This window comes from Polypterus senegalus, chromosome 16, assembly GCF_016835505.1.
Source record: "Polypterus senegalus isolate Bchr_013 chromosome 16, ASM1683550v1, whole genome shotgun sequence".
Lineage (NCBI taxonomy): Eukaryota > Metazoa > Chordata > Cladistia > Polypteriformes > Polypteridae > Polypterus > Polypterus senegalus.
Window position 1 is genome coordinate 69013991 of NC_053169.1, and position 20982 is coordinate 69034972.

The 20982-nt window shown below is 38.0% G+C and overlaps 1 protein-coding gene across 1 annotated transcript in view; it reads left to right on the forward strand.

The window, feature by feature from the left end:
* Positions 1 to 20982, forward strand: part of etaa1b (ETAA1 activator of ATR kinase b) — a 107018-nt gene that overhangs the window by 44027 nt on the left and 42009 nt on the right. The window contains 2 exon segments of the mRNA XM_039738192.1: positions 14467 to 15445; positions 15447 to 16053. Of these exon segments, the coding sequence (XP_039594126.1) occupies positions 14467 to 15445; positions 15447 to 16053 (1586 nt within the window).

Genomic DNA, 20982 nt, shown 5'->3' on the forward strand with positions numbered 1-20982 from the left:
TAAAAACTTAAACTACAATTAATATCAGAACTGAAATATCACCGGTTGCTTGCTCCTCTCTCTTTCTCTTGGGTGGGGGTTGAATTTTGCCTTAATTTGTTAATTTTAACATGACTGAATGGAATGTTATGTTTGTAATTAAAATCAACAAAAATATAAAATAAATAAACCTGCCAAATACAGAATCAGTATCTGGGCTCTTTGATGCTGCTTCATCTTATGCATGGAATATGCAGGTATACACTGAAATGCCTGTTGGAGAAGCCTCTGAGAAAAATCAAAGAATGCGAGTTGTCTTAGACATGAGACACTTCAGCATTCCTCCTAACATTGATGTTCCAAATTGAAAACAATTCTTCTCTGGGTGGCTTAATTTAGACAGATGGGTGTAACATTGAACAGAAAATCTCCAGGCCATCCTTGGACTGTATGAATACCTGAAAACATGTAAGCTGTAAGGGCATCAATTTTGCAGTCTCCTAGATGTTCAGCACATAAACATGCTTCTGCCTTAGGCATTTCCAACACATCCTTGAGGAGGATTTTGCATGAGAACTTTAATTTCCATCCGTACAAAATGATGGTAGTGCAGGAACTATCTGAGGGAGACTGGGAGAGCCATAGAGAGTTGTGCATGAACATTCTGCAAACCGTTCATCAAGATGCCATTGTCCTGTGCATTGATGAAGCACATTTGCATTTGAGTGGTTGCATAAAAAGGAAAAACTTTCGCTATTGGACTGAAACCAACCCTCTTGAACTTCATCAAAGAGCCCTGCATATTGAGTGTGTTACATTTTGGTGAGTCATTGCAGAATTTGGCATTGTAAACCCTTACTTTTTTGAGGATGGGGGAGCACCGGTCACCATCACTTCAGAACGTTATATTGAAATGCTAGAGAACTTTTTGTGGCCCCAACTGGAAGAAATAGATGTGGTGGGTACCTGTTTTCAACAGGATGGAGCAACAGCTCATTCGGCATGGAGATCCATGCAAGTTTTGCAGAAGATATTTCCTAGGAAGCTGATCTCCCTGCGCAGTGATGTCTGGTGGGCTTCATGTTTGCCTGATCTCTCTCTGTGCAATTTCTTCTTTTTTTTTTTTTTTTTAATTTTTATTAATTTTATTACAATCCATACAAAGCAATCAAGATTTTACAAAAAGAAAAATTGAGTTAAGAACAGATCGATCCCCACCCCTGAGAGAGAGCAAGCCAAATAACGTTAAATTTAAGGCTTGTAAACATACCTAATTTAAAAAAAAAAAAAATTCTCTGTGCTTTATGAACTTATTTTAAAATATTACTGATTAGATCCTGCCATGTTTTGAAAAGGTCTGTACAGATCCTCTAACTGAGTATTTGATTTTTTCCAATTTCAAATAATATAGCACATCGGTTTCCCACTGACTTAATAGAGGAGAGTTTGGATTCTTCCAGTTTATCAGAATGAGTCTGCGTGCCAACAGTGTAGTGAATGCAATCACAATTTGTTTGTCTTTCTCCACTTTAAACCCCTCTGGAAGAACCCCAAACACAGCTGTTAATGGGTTAGGAGGGATTGTGAGTCCAAGGCTGTCTGACAGGTGATTAAAAATTTTTGTCCAGAATAATGTTAATTTGGTACAGGCCCAGAACATGTGACCTGTTGAGGCTGGGACTTGGTTGCAACGTTCGCAGGTTGGATCATGTCCTGGAAACATTTTGGAGAGTTTTAGTCGAGACAGATGTGCTCGATATATAATTTTGAGTTGTATAATTGTATGCTTTGCGCATATGGAGCTTGAGTGAATTCTCTGCTTTGCTACTTTCCACTCCTTTTCTGATATATTAATTGAGAGATCTTTTTCCCAATGTACTCTTGGATCTTTGAAAGGGAGGGATTGTAAAATGATTTTATATATTGTAGAGATGGAGTCTAACTTCTTGAAATTGAGCAATAATTTTTCCAGCATGGTTGAGGGTGCAAGATGAGGAAAATCTGGAAGGTTCTGTTTTAACAAAGTTCCTGATTTGAAGATAGTGAAAGAAATGTGTAGCGTGCAATTTCTTCTTGTGGGGCTATCTCAAGTCCAAGGTGTACACACACTGACCTCACAACCTTGAAGCCCTGAAGAAAACTATTCACCACAAAATCACCGCTCATCCCCTTGAAATGGACGAACAAGTTGTGCGAACGTTCAGAAATCATCTCGAAGAGTAGATTGCTAATGATGGCCACCATCTTGAAGACATCATTTTTAAAAACACAGTGAATAAAATCTGTTTTTGTATACCCTTTCTTGTGTCATAATGAAATTTATTTAATCTTGTAGCGTTTTTGTAGAATAAATGTTTGAAATGGGTTACTTTTTATCGGCTCACCCTGTATATTAATACATCTACTTCCATCTTACTGTCTGCGTGATCCTACTCCCACTTCTCTGCTTAAGACATGCTCATCCATAATTCGTATTCCTGTTGTGTCATTCATAAATGCATATTTCATTTCAGGTTCTGTACCTACTGCCCTCAAAACTGCTGCAGTTACCCCAATCCTTAAAAAACCTGACTTGGATCCTTCTTCTCTCTTCAGTTACGTGCCTATCTCTAATCTTCCTTTTCTGGCTAAGGTAATGGAACACCTGGTTGCTACACAACTCCGTGCCTTTCTTCTAGACCAGTGTTTCCCAAACACGGTCCTGGTGAACCCCTGTGGCTGCAGGTTTTTGTTCCAACCAGCTTCTGTTTTTAATTGAACTAATTAAGTGAATTGATATTTCTCAAGTTATGTGTTTAGGGAACAATATAGAAATTAGAAAACTAAGTTTGTTAAAAAAAAAAATATTAAAATATACTAAGCAGTTATATAGAAATAATGTATTTTTTTTTCTTTTTAACAGTTTTTTCATCGTGATTTTCATTTTACTTTTCTAGGTCTTCTAATTCTTTAATTAATTCATTATTTACTAGATACTTTATTAATCTCAAGGGGAAATTCACTAATTAGTAAATAATTAGTGGGTCTGACTCTAAAGTAGTGGCTTTTGATTATTCTGTGCTGTTTGCCTGCGTGTCTGCTCTGCTTGTTTTTAATTGTCATTATTAAGATGCAACGAAGGGTAAAAGCTGCACAGAGAAAGGGCAACGTATAATGAAATCAACAAAAGAGAGTTAAACATTATAGCAAAAGCAAAAATATTTCTAAATTTATACTAATAAAAGGCAAAGCCCTCACTGACTGACTAACTGACTGACTGACTGACTGACTGACTGACTGACTGACTGACTGACTCACTCACTGACTCATCACTAATTCTCCAACTTCCCGTGTGGGTGGAAGGCTGAAATTTGGCAGGTTCATTCCTTACAGCTTCCTTACAAAAGTTGGGCAGGTTTCATTTCGAAATTTTACGTGTAATGGTCATAACTGGAAGCTATTTTTCTCCATTTGCTGTAATGGAGTTGAGCTCGAAAGCCGTGGGGGGCGGAGGTTCGTGTGACATCATCACGCCTCCCACATAATCACGCAGTACGTAGAAAACCAGGAAGAGTTCCAAAAAGCCTTGAAGAAAACATGCATTATATAATTGAGAAGGCAGTGAAACAATAAGAAGCGAGCAAGTGACATATACAACCATATTCATGAGTGCTGCTACTTCGGAAACAAAGCACGGTGTAAACCTAAAGTTTAAATTAAGTTCATAGACAGGCTGCAGGCGTTTGTAATTTAGTGCCTGCCCATATAAGGCCGTCCATCAGCGGCAATCCAATAGAAACACTGGCGCTAAATATTCACGGGTGAAGGACTGTGCTTATGCAGAGGAAGATGAGATGGTCAGGGTGGTGTTTGGCACAAACTCAGTGAAATCTGTGAGAGAAAGTTTTAAGTGCCGGGTCTTAGCTAACATTAAATACAGCCGTGGACATAGCACGACATGGCACCAGCACAGCTGGGAAACTTCGATGCATGTACACCGAGCGGCTCACGTGAACTGACGCAGTGCGCAGACAAAAGCAACAGTTCCAAAGAGTGCTGAACAAAAACCGAATTACACAATTGAGAAGGCAGCAAAAAAATATGAAGCGTCAGATACATACAAGCATATTCATAAGTGCAGCTACTGCGGAAACAAAGCACACGGTGGAAAAAGTCAATATCCTGCTAAAGGAAGACTGTTAAAAAAAAAAAACCCGTGCATTTAGTGTGTCAGGTCTCAGATAAAGAAGCCGACGAGCTGTTTATTGATGCAGTAAGAAACAAATCGATAAATTAAACCTGTTATCTTTACAACGATTGACAAACACGGAATGTAACTTGAACACAACACATCCTACAAATACGAACCTGATTGAAAGAAATAATGATAATCAAATCCTTAATGACAGCAACACTCAATAACACTCACAAAACAATTACTGTATATTGACAATCATGTTACATTATTTTTAAAATGTTCCCTTTTCTTTTTCATAACTTTAACACACTACTTCTCCTCTGCGAAACGCGGAGATATATACCCCGATCTACATACTCTCAAATAGACAAGCCACACGCCGTGGCGCAATTGTAGAGGCTTTGCCTCTAGCGCTGACATCCGAGGTTCGATTCCCGAGAGGGGATGAACTGAGTATGTACCCGCGCTTCCCGATTCATTTTACCCTCGCATCCCCTTGGTTTGAGATGTATGAAAAAATATGCGGTTAACGCAGAATCATGTTACGTTATTTTTAAAATGTTTCCTTTTCTTAGCACAAGCACAGCTGAGAAGCTTCGATGCATGTACTCCATAACGCGTTAAAAAAAAAAAATAACACATTTAATCACACTTTCAATTCCAAGCAAAGGAGAACTTTTGTCAATGCATTAGATTGCAATTAGATTGATGCACACATCAGAGCTACAAAAATGTTAGAGTCGGAATAAAGCGCATTCCTACGACTGATCGGAGGAAAATTTCATTTCAAAAGACTACCCGACAAAAGCCTTGATAAAAGCGTGGTTTTGTGCACACTGAAAAGCAAGCAAAATTAGATGCATTACAGAAAGCGGACTTTGTGGCTCTTACTGGGGATCATTGGACTTCCGTGGCCGTTAGTAATTCTAATTACATCTAATTACAAAATGTTAAATGATCAGACTGTTTTAGCCTAATGTACAAAATTTTTGGGTAAGGTTACTCAGTTTAAAGATTAAGCTGGTCAAATTACCTTTTTTATGTTTCTGCCTTATTTTTTTAAGAAGAAAAAAATAGCCAGGGATGATATTTTTGTTTCTGTTTTGAATTGAAATGCAGTTTAAAAACATTTTTTTTTTCAGACATTAAAAGAGCTTGAGTTTACAATATTCCATGTCCATGTCTATTATTTGATTCTGTCACCCACTAAAGCCCTTTTAAATTAAAAAAAAAAATTGCCATTTGGGGCAAATTTTCATGTGTGATTACATACGATTAATCAAGATTAATTATTACACAGCCTCTAATTAATTACATTAATTTTTTTAATCGAGTCCCACCCCTAATATATATATGTAGATATATACGTAGATTTGTATATATATGTGTATATACAGTATATATGTAGATATGTATGTATGTATGTATGTATATATATGTATATATATGTATGTATATGTATAATATGTATATGGGATCTGTAGTTTATTGTGTTACCAGCGCTTCATATACCCGGGCCATTAATAACAATAATACAGTATATAAAATGATCTCATGGGCGGATATAATTACACGCCGGGTTGGATGTGGCACGCGGCCCTTGAGTTTGAAACATATGGACTAAATAGAACTTGAAAAGATATATTTTTTCAAATGTGATCGCGCAATTCAGATAGAGTTGACGCAGCACTACAGCCTGCATGCCTCAATAAGTCATCCTCCCTCGCTCTTACTTTTTTACCATTCATCTAATGAATACACTGAGTATGGCTTTACCAAAACAATCATTGATGGCGAATAAAGTATCCATTATTCGAGTATGTAGATCAGGATATATATATATATATATATATATATATATATATATAGCGATCGCAGCGGAGAAGTAGTGTGTTAAAAAGCTAGAAAAGAAAAGGGAACATTTTAAAAATAACGTAACATGACTGTCAATATACAGTATTTGTTTTGTGAGTGTTACTGAGTGTTGCTGTCATCAAGGATTTGATTATCATTATTTCTTTCAATCAGGTTCGTATTTGTAGGATGTGTTGTGTTCAAGTTACATTCCGTGTTTGTCAATCGTTGTAAAGATGACAGGTTTCATTCATCGATTCGTTTCTTACTGCATCAATAAACAGCTCGTCTTCTTCTTTATCTGAGACCTGACACACTGCATGCACTGGTTTTTTTTACACTGTCTTCCTTTAGCGGGACATTGACTTTTTCCAACGTGTGCTTTGTTTCCGCAGTAGCTAGATTTATGAATATGCTTATATGTATCAGACGCTTCATATTTTTTGCTGCCTTTTCAATTGTGTAATTCGGTTTTTGTTCAGCGCTCTTTGGAACTGTTGCTTTTATCTGTGCACTGCGCCAGTTCACGTGAGCCACTCGGTGTACATGCATCGAAGGTTCCCAGCTGTGCTGGTGCCATCTCGCTATGTCCATGGCTGTATTTAATGTTACCTTAGTCCTGGCACTTAAAACTTTCTCTCGCAGTTTCGCTAAGTTTGTGTCAAACACCACCCTGACCATCTCATCTTCCTCTCCATAAGCACAGTCGTTCACCCGTGAATATTTAGTGGCAGTTTGCTATTGGATTGCCGCTGACGGACGGCCTTATATGGGCAGGCACTAAATTACAAACGCCAGTGGCAGCCTGTCTATGAACTTAATTTAAAGTGTAGGTTTACATCGTGCTTTGTTTCCGAAGTAGCAGAACTCATGAATATGGTAGTATATGTCACTCGCTCGCTTCTTATTGTTTCGCTGCCTTCTCAATTATATAATGCATGTTTTCTTCAGAGCTTTTTGAGGTCTTCCTGGCTTTCTATGTACTGCGTGATTATGTGGGAGGCGTGATGATGTCACACGAAACTCCCCCACGGCTTGAAGCTCATCTCCATTACAGTAAATGGAGAAAAACTGCTTCCAGTTATGACCATTATGCGTAGAATTTCGATATAAAACCTGCCCAACTTTTGTAAGGAAGCTGTAAGGAATGAACCTGCCAAATTTCAGCCTTCCACCCACACAGGAAGTTGGAGAATTAGTGATGAGTCAGTGAGTGAGTGAGTGAGTGAGGGCTTTGCCTTTTATTAGTATAGAGATATAGATATAGATATAGATAGATATAGATAGATATAGATATAGAGATAGAGAGATAGATAGATAGATATATATAGATATAGATAGATAGAAATATATATATAAAATATGCCAGCAACACTCATGACAATGACAAAACAATTACATTAACAATCATGTTACATTTTTTTAAAAATTTTTCCTTTTCTTTTTCATAACTTCTTTAACACACTACTTCTCCGCTGCGAAGCACGGATATTCTGCTAGTATCTTATAAATGTAAAAATCATGCTGCTAAGCTTTTCTGAATGTCGAATAAAAGAAAAAAAAAATACCAGCTAATTAAATGAGATCAGTGCTATCAGGTGTTGTCAGTGATTAGGAATCTGGTTGGAACAAAAACCTGCAGCCAAAAGGGTGCACCAGGACCGAGCCTTTATGAGCCTTTTCAGTCTGTTTTTCTTTCATAGTTAGTATAGTTAGTATAGTTAATGATCTTCTCCAGTCTCCAGACTGTGGTTCACTTTAATATTGTCCTCCTCCTTGACTTAAGTGCAGCATTTGGCACTGTTAATCATGAAATCCTCCTCTCTCATCTCTCCACTGTAGGGATCTATGGCTTAGCCTGCCAGTGGTTCACATCATATTCTAATAGGCAACAGTTTGTCATGCTCGGTCGTTATAGATCTTCACCTGTGTCAAGGGGTGTCCCTCTGGGTCCAACCCTTGGGCCATTACTCTTTCTACTTTATATTCTTCCTTTGGGTCAGATTATTGGCAGACATGGCCTTAAATTCAACTGCTATGCAGATGATATTCAGTTATATCTTAGTACACACTCCTCTACTGACTCGCCTCCCAGTACACTCACTCACTGCATGACTGATCTCAAGCTATGGATGGAAAATAACTTTCTCAAACTTAATGCCAATAAAATGGAAGCGTTACTGGTAAGCCCAAACTCCCTACTTTCTAAGGCATCTGACTTCTCTGTTTCTATTGTTGGTACATTTGTCAAACCTGCTCCTGTTGTCAGAAACCTTGGTGTTTTGCTTGATTCATCACTTAATTTTGAGCTACACATTAGGTCTCTGTCCAAAATTTTATTCTATCATTCTATCATGTCTGTAACATTGTTCAGACTCTGATTTCATAATGCGTTATATTGATTACTGTAATTCCCTCTTCATTGGCATCCCTGCAAAATTTATACAGAAGCTACAGTACATTCGGAACTCTGCAGCCAGAGTCCTCACCCACACAAAGCATTCTGCTCACATTTCCCATGTTCTGTCCCAACTTCACTGGTTACCAGTTCCATCAAAGATTATATTCAAGATTCTGCTTCTCGCCTTCAAAGCCCTAGATAACCTTGACCCTCTCTACTTCACTTGGCTCCTAGCTCCATACACTCTTTGTCACTCTCTCAGGTCCTTGCGCAGTAATCTCCTTACTGGTCCACGCACCAGACTCTTCACCCTGGGAGGCAGGTCCTTCAGTGTTATGGCATCTCAACTTTGGAACTCTTTTCCTCAGTCTCTCCGAGACTGCTCCTCTTCCTCCACCTTTAAATCTCAACTGAAAACTTTTCTCTTCGATGAACTTTTGCCTTCTGTGTAATCTTTTTTTTTTTCTCCCATCTATATGTAAGGTGACCTTGGGTTTGTGAAAGGCGCTCTATAAATGCAACTTATTATTATATACATAATATTCTAATAATAAAGTTGAAATTTTATATAGTACTAATACATATGCATAATTGTTTATTACTTTATTACAGCTTTCCTATTAAATATGCCAGGGTTATTTTTGTAATGATTAATGTGATCATATTGTAATGGGGACTCAAGAATGAACAAAATTAACAAGCAAAACACAAAACGCATTTTTTCCTAAGACTTGCTTTATTAATGTTTCACTCTATTACTGTGTATTTGATGTTTTATTTTACTGCACAGACTAGAAAATAACATTGGGCTTACAAGCACTATCCTTGCCTGGTTTAGTTCCTATTTATCAAATCGATTCCAATACATATAGAAATGTGCTGACAGTACTCCATCATATACACAGAAGTGAGATATGGTGTCCTGCAGGGCTCAGTACTGGGACCTTTGTTGTTTTCACTTTACAAGTTTCCACTGGGATCTATCATTAGAAAATATAATGTTAATTTTCACTTGTACGCAGATGACGCCCAGTTATACCTTTCTTTTAGATCAAATGAAGTTTCTCCAATGTTGTCTTTAATTAGTTATGTTAGTGAATTAAAGGAGTGGAAGGATGAGAACTACTTGTCTTTAAACACAGATAAAACAGAGATGTTAATTATTGGAGGTAATGATGCTGATCGCAACAATATTTTGTCAACATTTTACTCTGTTGGAATTGCCATTAATTTTACAGAGTCAGACCACAATCTAGGAGTTGTCTTTGACTCTAGCATGTCATTTAAAGTGCACATTACAAAGCTGTCTAAATCATGTTTCTTCTATCTTAAAAATGTTGGGAATTAAGGCGGTTTCTAAATAAACAGGATTCTGAGAAATTTAATTAATGCATTTATTTCTGGTAGGATTGACTACTGCAGTGCGGTGTTCACTGGATGTTCAAATTGTTCTTTATACAGCTTTCAGTTAATCCAAAATGCTGCTGTAAGAATTATTACAAGAACAAGGAAATATGAACACAACTCCAGTTCTTAAATCCTTACACTGGCTCCCAGTTAAGTTTAGAGCAGATTTCAAAATCCTCCTTTTAACATATAAAGCCTTAAATGCCCATGGTCCGACTTACTTATCTGAACTTATCATGACTTACAAACCAGAGCGCACACTATGATCTCAAGATCCCAGTCTGCTTATGACTCCAAGGATTAATAAAGTAACAGTGGGAGGTCCAGCTTTTAGTTACAGGACCCATAATCTGTGGAATGGTCTGCCTGCTACTATAAGAGATGCCCCTTTAGTCTCAGTTTTCATATCCCGGCTGAAGACTCACTACTTCAGTTTAGCATATCCTGACTAGAGCTGCTGATTACCTGTACAGACTGCATCTCTGTTGTTGGTCATTAGCACTAAAATATAATTAATATGATAGTTATAATTTGTTACTAACCCTCACCTTGGTGCCAATGCCCACCTGCCAAGTTGTTTTGCAAACCTAATGTAAAGACATCTCTGATGGAGGATTGCCGGAATTGTCGGGTAGAGGGATCCTTTCATTGGATTGGCTGGCCCAGTGCTGCCTCAGCTGTTGAATGGCCAGTAGGGGGAGGCAGCTGGATGGCTGAGGTCTCCAGGTCTCTAAACAAATCCAAATTGTATTACGTGATATCATCTACTGTTAAACTCTGCTCTGTACTTGTATTATTTCTCTTGCACTATTATGTTTTATTGAGGATTACTTGTGTTCTGTTCTGTGTATTGTATTGTATTTACCCCTTTCTGTTTGACACCCATTGCATGCCCAACCTACCTGGAAAAGAGTGCCTCTTTGAACTGCCTTTCCCAAGATTTCTTCCATTTTTTCCCTACTAGGGTTGTTTTGGGAGTTTTTCCCTTGTCGTCTTAGAGAGTCAAGGTTGGGGGGTCTGTCAAAGGCAGGGCCTATTAAAGTGCATTGCGTCACTTGTGTGATTTTGGGCCTTACAAAAATAAATTATATTGCATTTATAACATATAGAATATTGTGATAATTTTTTATATGATATCTTTAAAGTGTTATGGTTGAATTGGTTAGACTGATAACACATTATGCAAATTCAAACTTACTGGCCACAGTTGCTGATCTCATCATCGTGCCATGTTATTATTGCCCAAATCACATTTACTGACTGAGTGCCAATCTTCCAGACTTGCTAACTCTATTAAATCGTTCAGTCAGGCCATTCATCTGCGGATGATAAACCATGGAGTATAGCTGCTTATTAATTCTGAAACTTTTGCATAGCGGCTTAATGATGTGAGACATAAAGGGTGTGCCCTAATCAGTGAGAATCTCACGAGGGATACCAATACATGTGAACATATCCGAGAGTGCATTTGCAATAGTCCAGGTGTCCTCCCGGCGCAGCAAAGCTACTTCTGGATATCTTATGGCGTAATCGATTAACACAAGCGTATACTGAAAGCCACTTTTGCTCTTGGAAAGCGGGCCAACAATGTCTAATCCCACCCTCTCAAAGGGGACGTCTAAAATAGGCATCAATATTGGGTCGCCCTGGCAGGTCTGTTAGCAGAAACTATTTGACAGTCAGGACAAGCCTTACAAAATTGTTCCACATCCCGGCCATTATTCACCCAATTATAATCTCTGCGCTCTGGTGACCCAACACGTGACTCTGAGCAATTTTTAAAACCTTCTCCCTATGCTCACTTGGTACTACCAACTGCTCGATATGGCCGTCACCCATGTAGTCAGAAATCGCCCGATACACAAAGCCATCCTTAAGTAAAAAATGTGGTGCTTTAAAATTCAGGTCCTCTCTTTCCAGATAGTAAGAGTCCTTTGCAACATGGGATTGTCTGGATGCAAAATCCAATTTATCACCTCGTTGTTGACAAGCATACTCCATCTGGATGCCAGTCTCTGCTTCCTCTGTGTTTGATGTAGAATCACACTCATCTCCCACTGCTATTTAATTTTCGGCCAGGTCCGTATTGAGTCTTTGGTCTGTGGAGGCTGTTGGTGCATGTGATGGCACGGAAAAGTTTGCCAGCTGTCCCGGGACTTCAGTTGAGGATTTGTCCTCCTGCTCGCTGGACAATTCCGGTTCAATTTCAGATCTGTTTCCTTGACTGACATTGTCTGCAGTTAGCCCCTCTCTATCTACTGTGGGGGTAGGTGTTCTACAGGTGGCCAAGACCCGTGGGAAGAAGGCATTCCATTTTTCACATTATGAATGACCAAGGTGAGTTGTCTGATATGGCTGTCTAAACCTTAAAAGTTCTTCCCTTTAAATTTCAGAGAGAGTAATATAATCTCGTCTATATTTTAATATCCCTATGGACACAGAGGATTTTCACTTTGTCTGTGGCCTTATAAGGGATCTGCTGGAGCAAGTAATGGTGGACTACGCAAAATTCCTACCCGACCAACGTAATAGAGACCTTAAAATGGTCTTTCTTTAACATCCTGGGGGAAACTTGCGAGCTGCATACCTGAGCCAGGTGTCCCAGTTGATCACAGCGAAAGCAGCTCCGCTTAGTCCGCACTCTGGTGTTCACCCTCTGGCATCTTCTGCTCATGGTGCTGGTGACCATGAATGTCTGTGCTGGCTGGCTCAACATCAGGGTCAAGCCTGGGTATCCCTGCTTTTTCAAGGTGGCTTGTGTACCCTCGAGTCTGCAGGTCAGATCCAGCAGCGAGTGAACGTTTTTCCGTAGCATCACAAAGGCTTTTCGTCTAACCCTGACAGAACTGCATCAATACAGAGCTTCTCCATAATGTGCTCAAAAGGGTCTCCATGGGTCCAGCTTTGAATTCGGTCCGCTGGAGCCTTATCTTCTTCTGAGTTTTGCCGTATTTCTTGAGGATCCATCTATGCAAGGACCCCACTTATGATACCATGTGACTTGTGAGTCCCTGTCTTGCTGCCCCAAAACATGAGGCTAAGTCTCAGTACTTTAGCAAAACCAAGTTTATTCAGCTTGAAACAGGAACATCACAGTTATTTATTGTAGCAGAATCTACCACTCGCCTATACACAGACACAGCAATCAGGCAGGTTCATGGCCTTGTTAGCAGCCGACAGGCAATTATAACACAGATGTGGTCGGCTCGGATATGCTGTCACTGTGAGCTGCTGCAGTTGCCCTGGCAACAGATATGCTGTCTTCCACAGATGCTGCATTGCATTTCGGGATGCTGTTCTACGTGTTGTCCCAGTGAGGGAGGAGTCCCAAAACAGTTTAGAAACCTTACAGTAGTAGTCAATAAGAGTAGAGATAGATGTGAAAGGCATTACCATAGATTGACAGATACATTGGCAAAGCACTATGTAATAGGTATTTTTTGTATTCAGTTTTATTCTTGGATTTTTGAATAAAACTGAATAAAAAAAAAATATTCAAATGACAGCTTGATGTAAAAATCCGTGTGTGAGAAAAAGTAACCTCCACCAAAGACATTGCTGTGTCTGTTTGCTCAATAAGACGCTAAGAAGAAATATGTGTGTCTGCTTTTATCCCTTCAGCACTAACATTTACAAGTACCATACATTTACACAGGATGTTACAGACTCACATCATATGTATGTTCTTCTTATATGATGATAATAATAGCAGCTTACTACACAAAGAGCTAAATGTATGGACAACGTGAGATTCAAAAATATTATCTCAAGGGTGTTAAGCAAAAGCTTTTCCACTGTACTATCTGTGTAGATCTGAGATGGAACAGCATTACCATTGTGGCAATTGGTTAAAAATGAAACATGCAAACACGTACATATGTGAACATCTTTTGCTTTGTACTGACTAACGGCTGGGCTTGAGCAACATGTCAGTTGACCAATTTCTTTTTCTTTGTTTTTATTCTTGAATTAAAGCATACTTGTTTTGTTACACCTTTTGTGAAAGTGTTTATTGGATATTTGGGCTTCAGTCTTCACATATCCTGCACTTCACGCCAACATTATTTCGTTATTACAATAACATATGAAAACGTTTTCTGTCATTATTACTATAACATGCAAAAACATTTCCTGTTTTAGCTGTGTGTTCAGCATTTCTTGCCTTGCATTTCCTCTGTCATTCTATATTTGCACAGCTCGTTGTAGACGTGGAACACACATGATGTATTTCAAATCATGGTATTTCATTACCTATATAATTCCTTACAAAAGCATCACCAGATAAGCACTTCAACACAGACATCAGCTGTGAGGATTGCAGCAGGGTCATGCCTTCTTCTGACTGAATGGGGGAGGGGGATGTAGCAGGCTGTGTTCTGCTAATCCACACATTTACAAAACAAAAAGCTCTATTAGCTCAGTGACAAGAAGATATGAGCTTCTTGGCATATGTCAGGAAAGTTTAAGGAGGTCTGGGACAATGAAAAAATAAGGAGCTTCGGGGATTCTAGTGTTAAGGAGAGGTGTTCACAAACCCCTTTCATGATGAAACATTTGGCGCTGCGAGAATAAGCAGGTTAATTTGATTTTTAAAGTGCGATGCGACAGATGTTAATTGATAACAATATATCTTGTTTATTTTTAATAGGAAGAATAATGTAGAGGATCTTATCAAGCTTGCAAAACAATTTGACAAAAATATGACACAACAAGATAAGAAGCAAAGCTCGAAAGTTAATCACAAACATATGGACCATATTCATTTGGCAGAGTCCAGTGAAGAAGGGAAATCTCAATCAAAAGAGTCAGTTTTATTGGAAATCCCAAATGTTATAATGAACAATTCTATTAAAAGTCTCAGTCAGCATTCTGTTGATACGGATGTTGAAGCCTTCATGAATGAGATTTTTGATGGTCCAACTCAACATGCCAGTGGAAGTTTAAGTCAAAATTCATCAAGTTCTTCACAAGACCAAAACACTTCTGCAACTGTTGGAGAGAGACGGACAAAATCTTGCACAAATGATATTAAACATGAATCTAATGAGTCATCAGAATTTGAGAATAAGGAAAGCTTACTCAGTGACTATTCACAAGAGAATCCATCCCTTTTTGTTTCAAAGCCAAAATTAAACAAATGTGAACTATTATCTGAATTGTCGAAGTCAAAAATATCAGATGGTTTTGATGATGACTGGGATAGTGATGACTTAATTAATGATTCTATCATTATTGCAGTTTCTCAAAACCCAGAGGTTGTTGAAGTTCAAAAAGAAAATTGTATTCTGATCAATGAATCAAGTAAGACAAACTTACAAGATAGTTCCAAGCAAAATCTAATTTCTATATTTAATGACTCGGCCTCACAGAAGGCATTTAACCCTGCAAATAACAGTGGGCAAAATCCAGAAGTGCTTTGTGTATCTGGTAATAATTTTCAACAGTTTAAGTCAAAAACTGAAATCAATAGTAACAAGGCTTTCATCTTTAATAGTTCTACAGAATCTTTGCCATTGACTTCATGTGTTTTGAATAAGAGCCCTCTAGAATTAACAGATATACTTGGCAAATTTCAAGGAGATAAGTCAGAACAGTTAAAGCCAACAACTAAAGAGAATAAATCATGTAAATCATTCGGATCTCTACAGGAAAAATGTATCTCAGTCAGATAATTTATGGGACGATGTGGATGACGATGAATTATTGTATCAGTTGTGTGACGATGTTGAAAAGCTCACTGATTCCCAGAGTGGTGATCCAAGAAGAAAGAGCACAAATTGTGTTATTTCCAATGAAGCTCAGGTAATCGCTCACAGCAAAAAATTGAGCTCTCTCTTTTTGCCGAAAGATGTTACACTATCAAGGAATTCAGCATATTCTGGAAACAATGATCAAAATAAAAATGAGCTGAGCTCTACACATAAGCATTTGTTTAATCGGTCATATTCATATCCTGGAAAAAGTACTTGTATACCTTTAGATGGAACATATTCTAAACATTGCCTCAAAACAGCTATTAATAAACCAGTTGTTTCTGAAATACTGAAATCAGAGACAGGCACCTCAAATTGCAGTTCAAAACGAGCATTTACAAGCATAAAAGGCTACTCTGCAGTGTCTTCAAGCTACAGTACTCAAAACGTATTGAATGGTTCTAGAATGGGAAGTGAGGTGCTAACTGTACATAATCCCTTCAAAAGGCATCTCTCAGACTCTGTGGCACTAATAAATAAAGGTACGTGTTATTTTATATGCAAATGTTTTTATCCTTTTTTATATTTTAAAGATTTTTTGTGATTTGTTTAAGATTTGCTGAGCAGTATGTAATGCTACTTATGAATGCCATGAATCAAATTGGAAGAGCTTTACTTTATTGTAAAACCATAAACAACAAAGTCCATAATGTCATTTTACTTTAATGCAAAAAAAAATTCATAAATACATATACCAAACATTTTGTACATCTCATATCTATACAGTGCTCTCTTATGTTTGTGAAAATTCTTGCACACTTTTTGTGAATACAGTTTATATACCTGTTCCAACAGCACTGAGCACAAGACTGATTATTTCAGAATGGGATTCTAGTTCATTGCCAGGCACCCACCCACACTCTTACACTGAGCTAATTTTGAGACTCCTGTTGATCTAATATATATGTCTTCAGATTGTGGGAGGAAACCAGATTGCAAAGACCACACACCAAACACATATCATTCATTAGAAAATGTGATTCCGGGGCAGGAATTGAACCATCAAAGTCTAATTTCTGCTTTTGTGATATATGAACATTTTTTTCCCTATTCAGCTTTATATATATTCCATATCTAACAGTGGCAAGGGGATTATTTTTCTGAGCATGTCTGGCAGCATCTGGGAGTTTGACCGGAGATGTTAGAGACTGTTGGTGGGAATAAGGTGGCCTGGTTATTCTATTTTGGCATGAGTACATTTAACCAGGAAAAGTAGATTTTAAGTGAAGTAAAACACCTTGCAGAATTTGTATAGAAATAAATGTATTTACTGTATCCGTGAACCCATACTTATGAAATACATACTTTGTTTTACAATTGAGGTTCAGTTAGGTTGATGGTTGCCAACTGTTTCTTGTTAGCTCAACACGAGCTTAGACAGTTCACAATTATGTTTGTACTTGTGATATTTAAGTAGTCCCAGGAGCCAATCGTCTAACACCTAGCATAGTTCAAAAAGAACAGAGGAGACTGCAGTGTCTGTAGATTATGTACATATGATTTTTTTAAGTGTGAAGCTAAAGGGATTCATTGTTTATTATGGGACAGCTTGGAAAGTGTTAAAGTATCATTTAATTGTCATAAAATAAATTAGAAATGTGTTAAGCAACCTACCCAACTTTCTATATCTTACCTCCATACCTATCTCTGAGGCAGCAGTGGTTAATTGTGGTGAAGACTAAGGGGTGTTGTTTCAACAATATTTAAATTTTTATAAAAAAATGTAACCTTCAGTGATCCTGGGAAATGGTGGGAGCGGGACCTTTGAATTAACATCTCAGAAAAGGAATTTTTTTTTGCCATTCACACTTTAGTTAAACTGTATACAGTGGGTATAGAAAAGAATCAGCCCTTTCAAAATATTCACATTTTGATACTTTGCAGCCTGAAATGAATGAATGAAAAATATTTCTCCAGCAGTATTTACTCAATGCAACTTATAACAGCCAAGATATAAAAGAAACAGAGAAAAAAAAATCACTGATATTGGTAAAGGATCACACACCCTTCCACCACTCTGAAACATCCCCCCCATCCCCCCTAGTGTTAGAACTTTGTGGAACCACCTTTTGCTTTGATTACAGCAACGAGTCTGCTAGGATACTTCTCAACCAACTTTGGACATCTAGACTATGCAATATTTACCCACTCCTTACAGAACACTTGAAGTTTAGTCAGGTTGGATGGTGACCATTAGTGGACTGCGATCTTCAAGTCATTCCACAGATTTTCAGTAGGGTTTAAGTCTGGTTCTCTGACCAAGTCACACAAGGACATTCACCTTTTTCTCCTTCAGTCACAGTGTGGTTGATTTTGCTCTGTGCTTTTGAGTCATTGTCATGTTGGAAGGTGAATCTTTTTCTTATTGTGAACTTTCTAGCAGAAGGCAGCAAAAATTTCCTCAAGACTTTTTTCTTCTATCTTGACAAGTGCCCCAGTCCCTGCTGCAGAGAAACATCCCCACCACAAGATGCTACCAACCTCCATGCTTTACTATAGGAATGGTTTTCTTTGGATGGCAAGCTTTATTGGCTTTCCACCAGGTATACAGTTTGGTGTTGAGGCCAAATAGTTCAATTTGGCCTCGGAATCTTCAAGGTGCATTTTGGCAAAGCTCAATTGAGACTTGATGTGCCTTTCTTGAGGAGTGGCATTTTTTTTTTTTTTTAATCTCCCATACGTGCTACATTTGTGGTGCATAATGCTCGAGCATTACCATAGGCCTCTTTAACATTACCATAGGCCTGCAGGACAATGACCCCAAACATACCTCTAAAATCACCCAGAAATGGTTGAAGACAAAGTGCTAGAGAGTTCTGAAGTGGCCAGCAATGAGTCTGGATCTACGTAAATCTGATTGAACACTTGATGGTCAGGCACCCAGCCCTGCTGTCTGAATGTTGGTGAGCACGCAGCCCCTCTGTCCATGAGAGGTAAAAGAATTTAGATAGCATGCTAACAAGCTAACTAGTTCAATATAAGCCTTTTAAAAATCACACAGAGGTATGTATCAGTTCCCTTTTAAATTATGGTTGATAGGTATAAAAATAGATCTAAAACAAACCCTTTTCTATCAAATACCCCCTGGACTACCTAAAAGAAAGAAAAACCCACACAGTTTTAGTAAAATTTTAATCATTGTTCTAACACATATAATGGCATCAGCCCTGTAGTGTATACAGTAATCCCTCCTCGATTGATGAAAATCCGCGAAGTAGAAACCATATGTTTGTATGGTTATTTTTATATATTTTAACCCCTTATAAACTCTCCCACACTGTTAACATTATTAGAGCCCTCTAGACATGAAATAACACCCTTTAGTCAAAAGTTTAAACTGTGCTCCATGACAAGACAGAGATGACAGTTCTTTCTCACAATTAAAAGAATGCAAATACTGTATATCTTCTCTTCAAAGGAGTGTCTGCATCAGGAGCAGAGAATCTCAGAGAGAGAGAGAGCGCTCGTAAAGAAAAGCAAACAATCAAAAAATCAATACGTGTGCTTTTAAGTTTGCCGAAGCACCGGAATAAAGCAGCATTTTTTAGAGGAGTGTCAGTATCTTCTAAGCAAACAACCTCTGTGCAAACAGCCCCTCTGCTCACACCCCCTCCATCAGGCGCAGAGAACGTCAGAGAGAGAGAGAGAGCTCAAGATTAAAGCAAACAATCAAAAAATCAATAAGTGTGCTTTTGTGCTTTTAAGTATGCGGAAGCACCGCGATAAAGCTGCATTTCTTAGAGGAGCGTCCGTATCCACTAGGCAAACAGCCACTCTGCTCACACATCCTCCGTCAGGCGCAGAGAATGTCAGAGAGAGTGATAGAGAGGCAGAGACAAGCAAACAATCAAGCACCGCGCGGAAAGCATATCTTATAGCATTGAGGAGTTTTAGTTAATATGTAATACATGCTCTGATCGGGTAGCTTCTAAGCCATCCGCCAATAGCGTCCCTTGTATGAAATCAACTGGGCACACAAACTGAGGAAGCATTGTACCATAAATTAAAAGACCCATTGTCCGCAGAAATCCGCGAACCAGCGAAAAATCCGTGATATATATTTAGATATGCTTACATTTAAAATCCGCGATAGAGTGAAGCCGTGAAAGTCAAAGCGCGATATAGCGAGGGATTACTGTATGCTCATATAACATACTATAATCATTCTTCATTTTTCTGGGGTTCATAACTAATGCACAATGGAAGGCTATTACCAAGCATTAACAGAATTTCTAAAACTTTTTATTATACAAAGCACCCCGAGTACCAAAGTGGTTATAGCATGTTGATGAAAATGCTGTTTTAAATTAAAGCCTGAACAAGATAACTGTTTTCTATTCAACATATGAAATGTTTAGTAAATAAAGAGAGACTAAATACAATTTATAACAAAAATGGAACACCCATGGACAGCTGATTAACCAAGGAAATCTAATTTAACTTGAAGTGACACAGAGTGTTTTACAAATAAACCCCTACAACAGTGGCTTTCAAACTGTGGGGCAGGGCCCCTCAGTAACAAAAAGGGGGCGCGAAGATGTGAAAAAAAAGAAAACAAGAATCGAAAATATGAAAAATACATCTGTTGAACCCAAAACAAATTAACTTAAACTACATTCTGATACTAGAAAAAGAAATACAGAATTAGATAAATGTTGATAAAAGTTAAGTAGGTATAATAAAATATGCAACTATGATATATCGTTAATTAAAAAAGGACAAATTGGTATTAGTGGGCTACTTTCAAAAAAATGTTAGGGGGCGCAATTAAAACTGTTATGAAAACTCAGTTCGCAAATATATAAAGGTTGAGAAACGCTGCCCTACACCCTAAATCTACAAAGAGGAAGCCCCGATTGCAGTGGTGAGATGGATCCAAAGCTGACATATTAGTTGAATTGGTAAATTCAGAGCAGAGCTTTTAAAACTGATTAGTGTGGATTTTTGAACAATATGTTCAAGTTACTACTTACTACTGTCACAGAAACATTTTCAAAGGACTGCAGAAACTTACACATGTAAGGATCACAGTTAAAAACCTAAATAGAATAATGAGTGGAGTGTTAGCAAAATGTTCTGAGCCACCAATAAATAAGGTTTACTGAACAATGCACAAGATAGGAGGTACAGATTGAAAAAAGAAAGTGAAATCCTGATCGTCAATAGACCCTGACTAGTACCGTATTAATATACTGGATACTCTGTGCCTGGTGAAGTAGCTTAAAACATACGGCAGTAACACACGCACTCAACCCTCTGCTGAAAAAGCCTAGTTGTGCCGTTAAAAAACTCGGCGATAAAAAATTACCGTTTTAAAAAAAAAAAATAAAAATAAATAAATAATCCCTTTTAAATCAGAAAGGAGGGCCTCGGGCCATTCCTTTCATTACTAGTTTAATATGTTCGAGAGT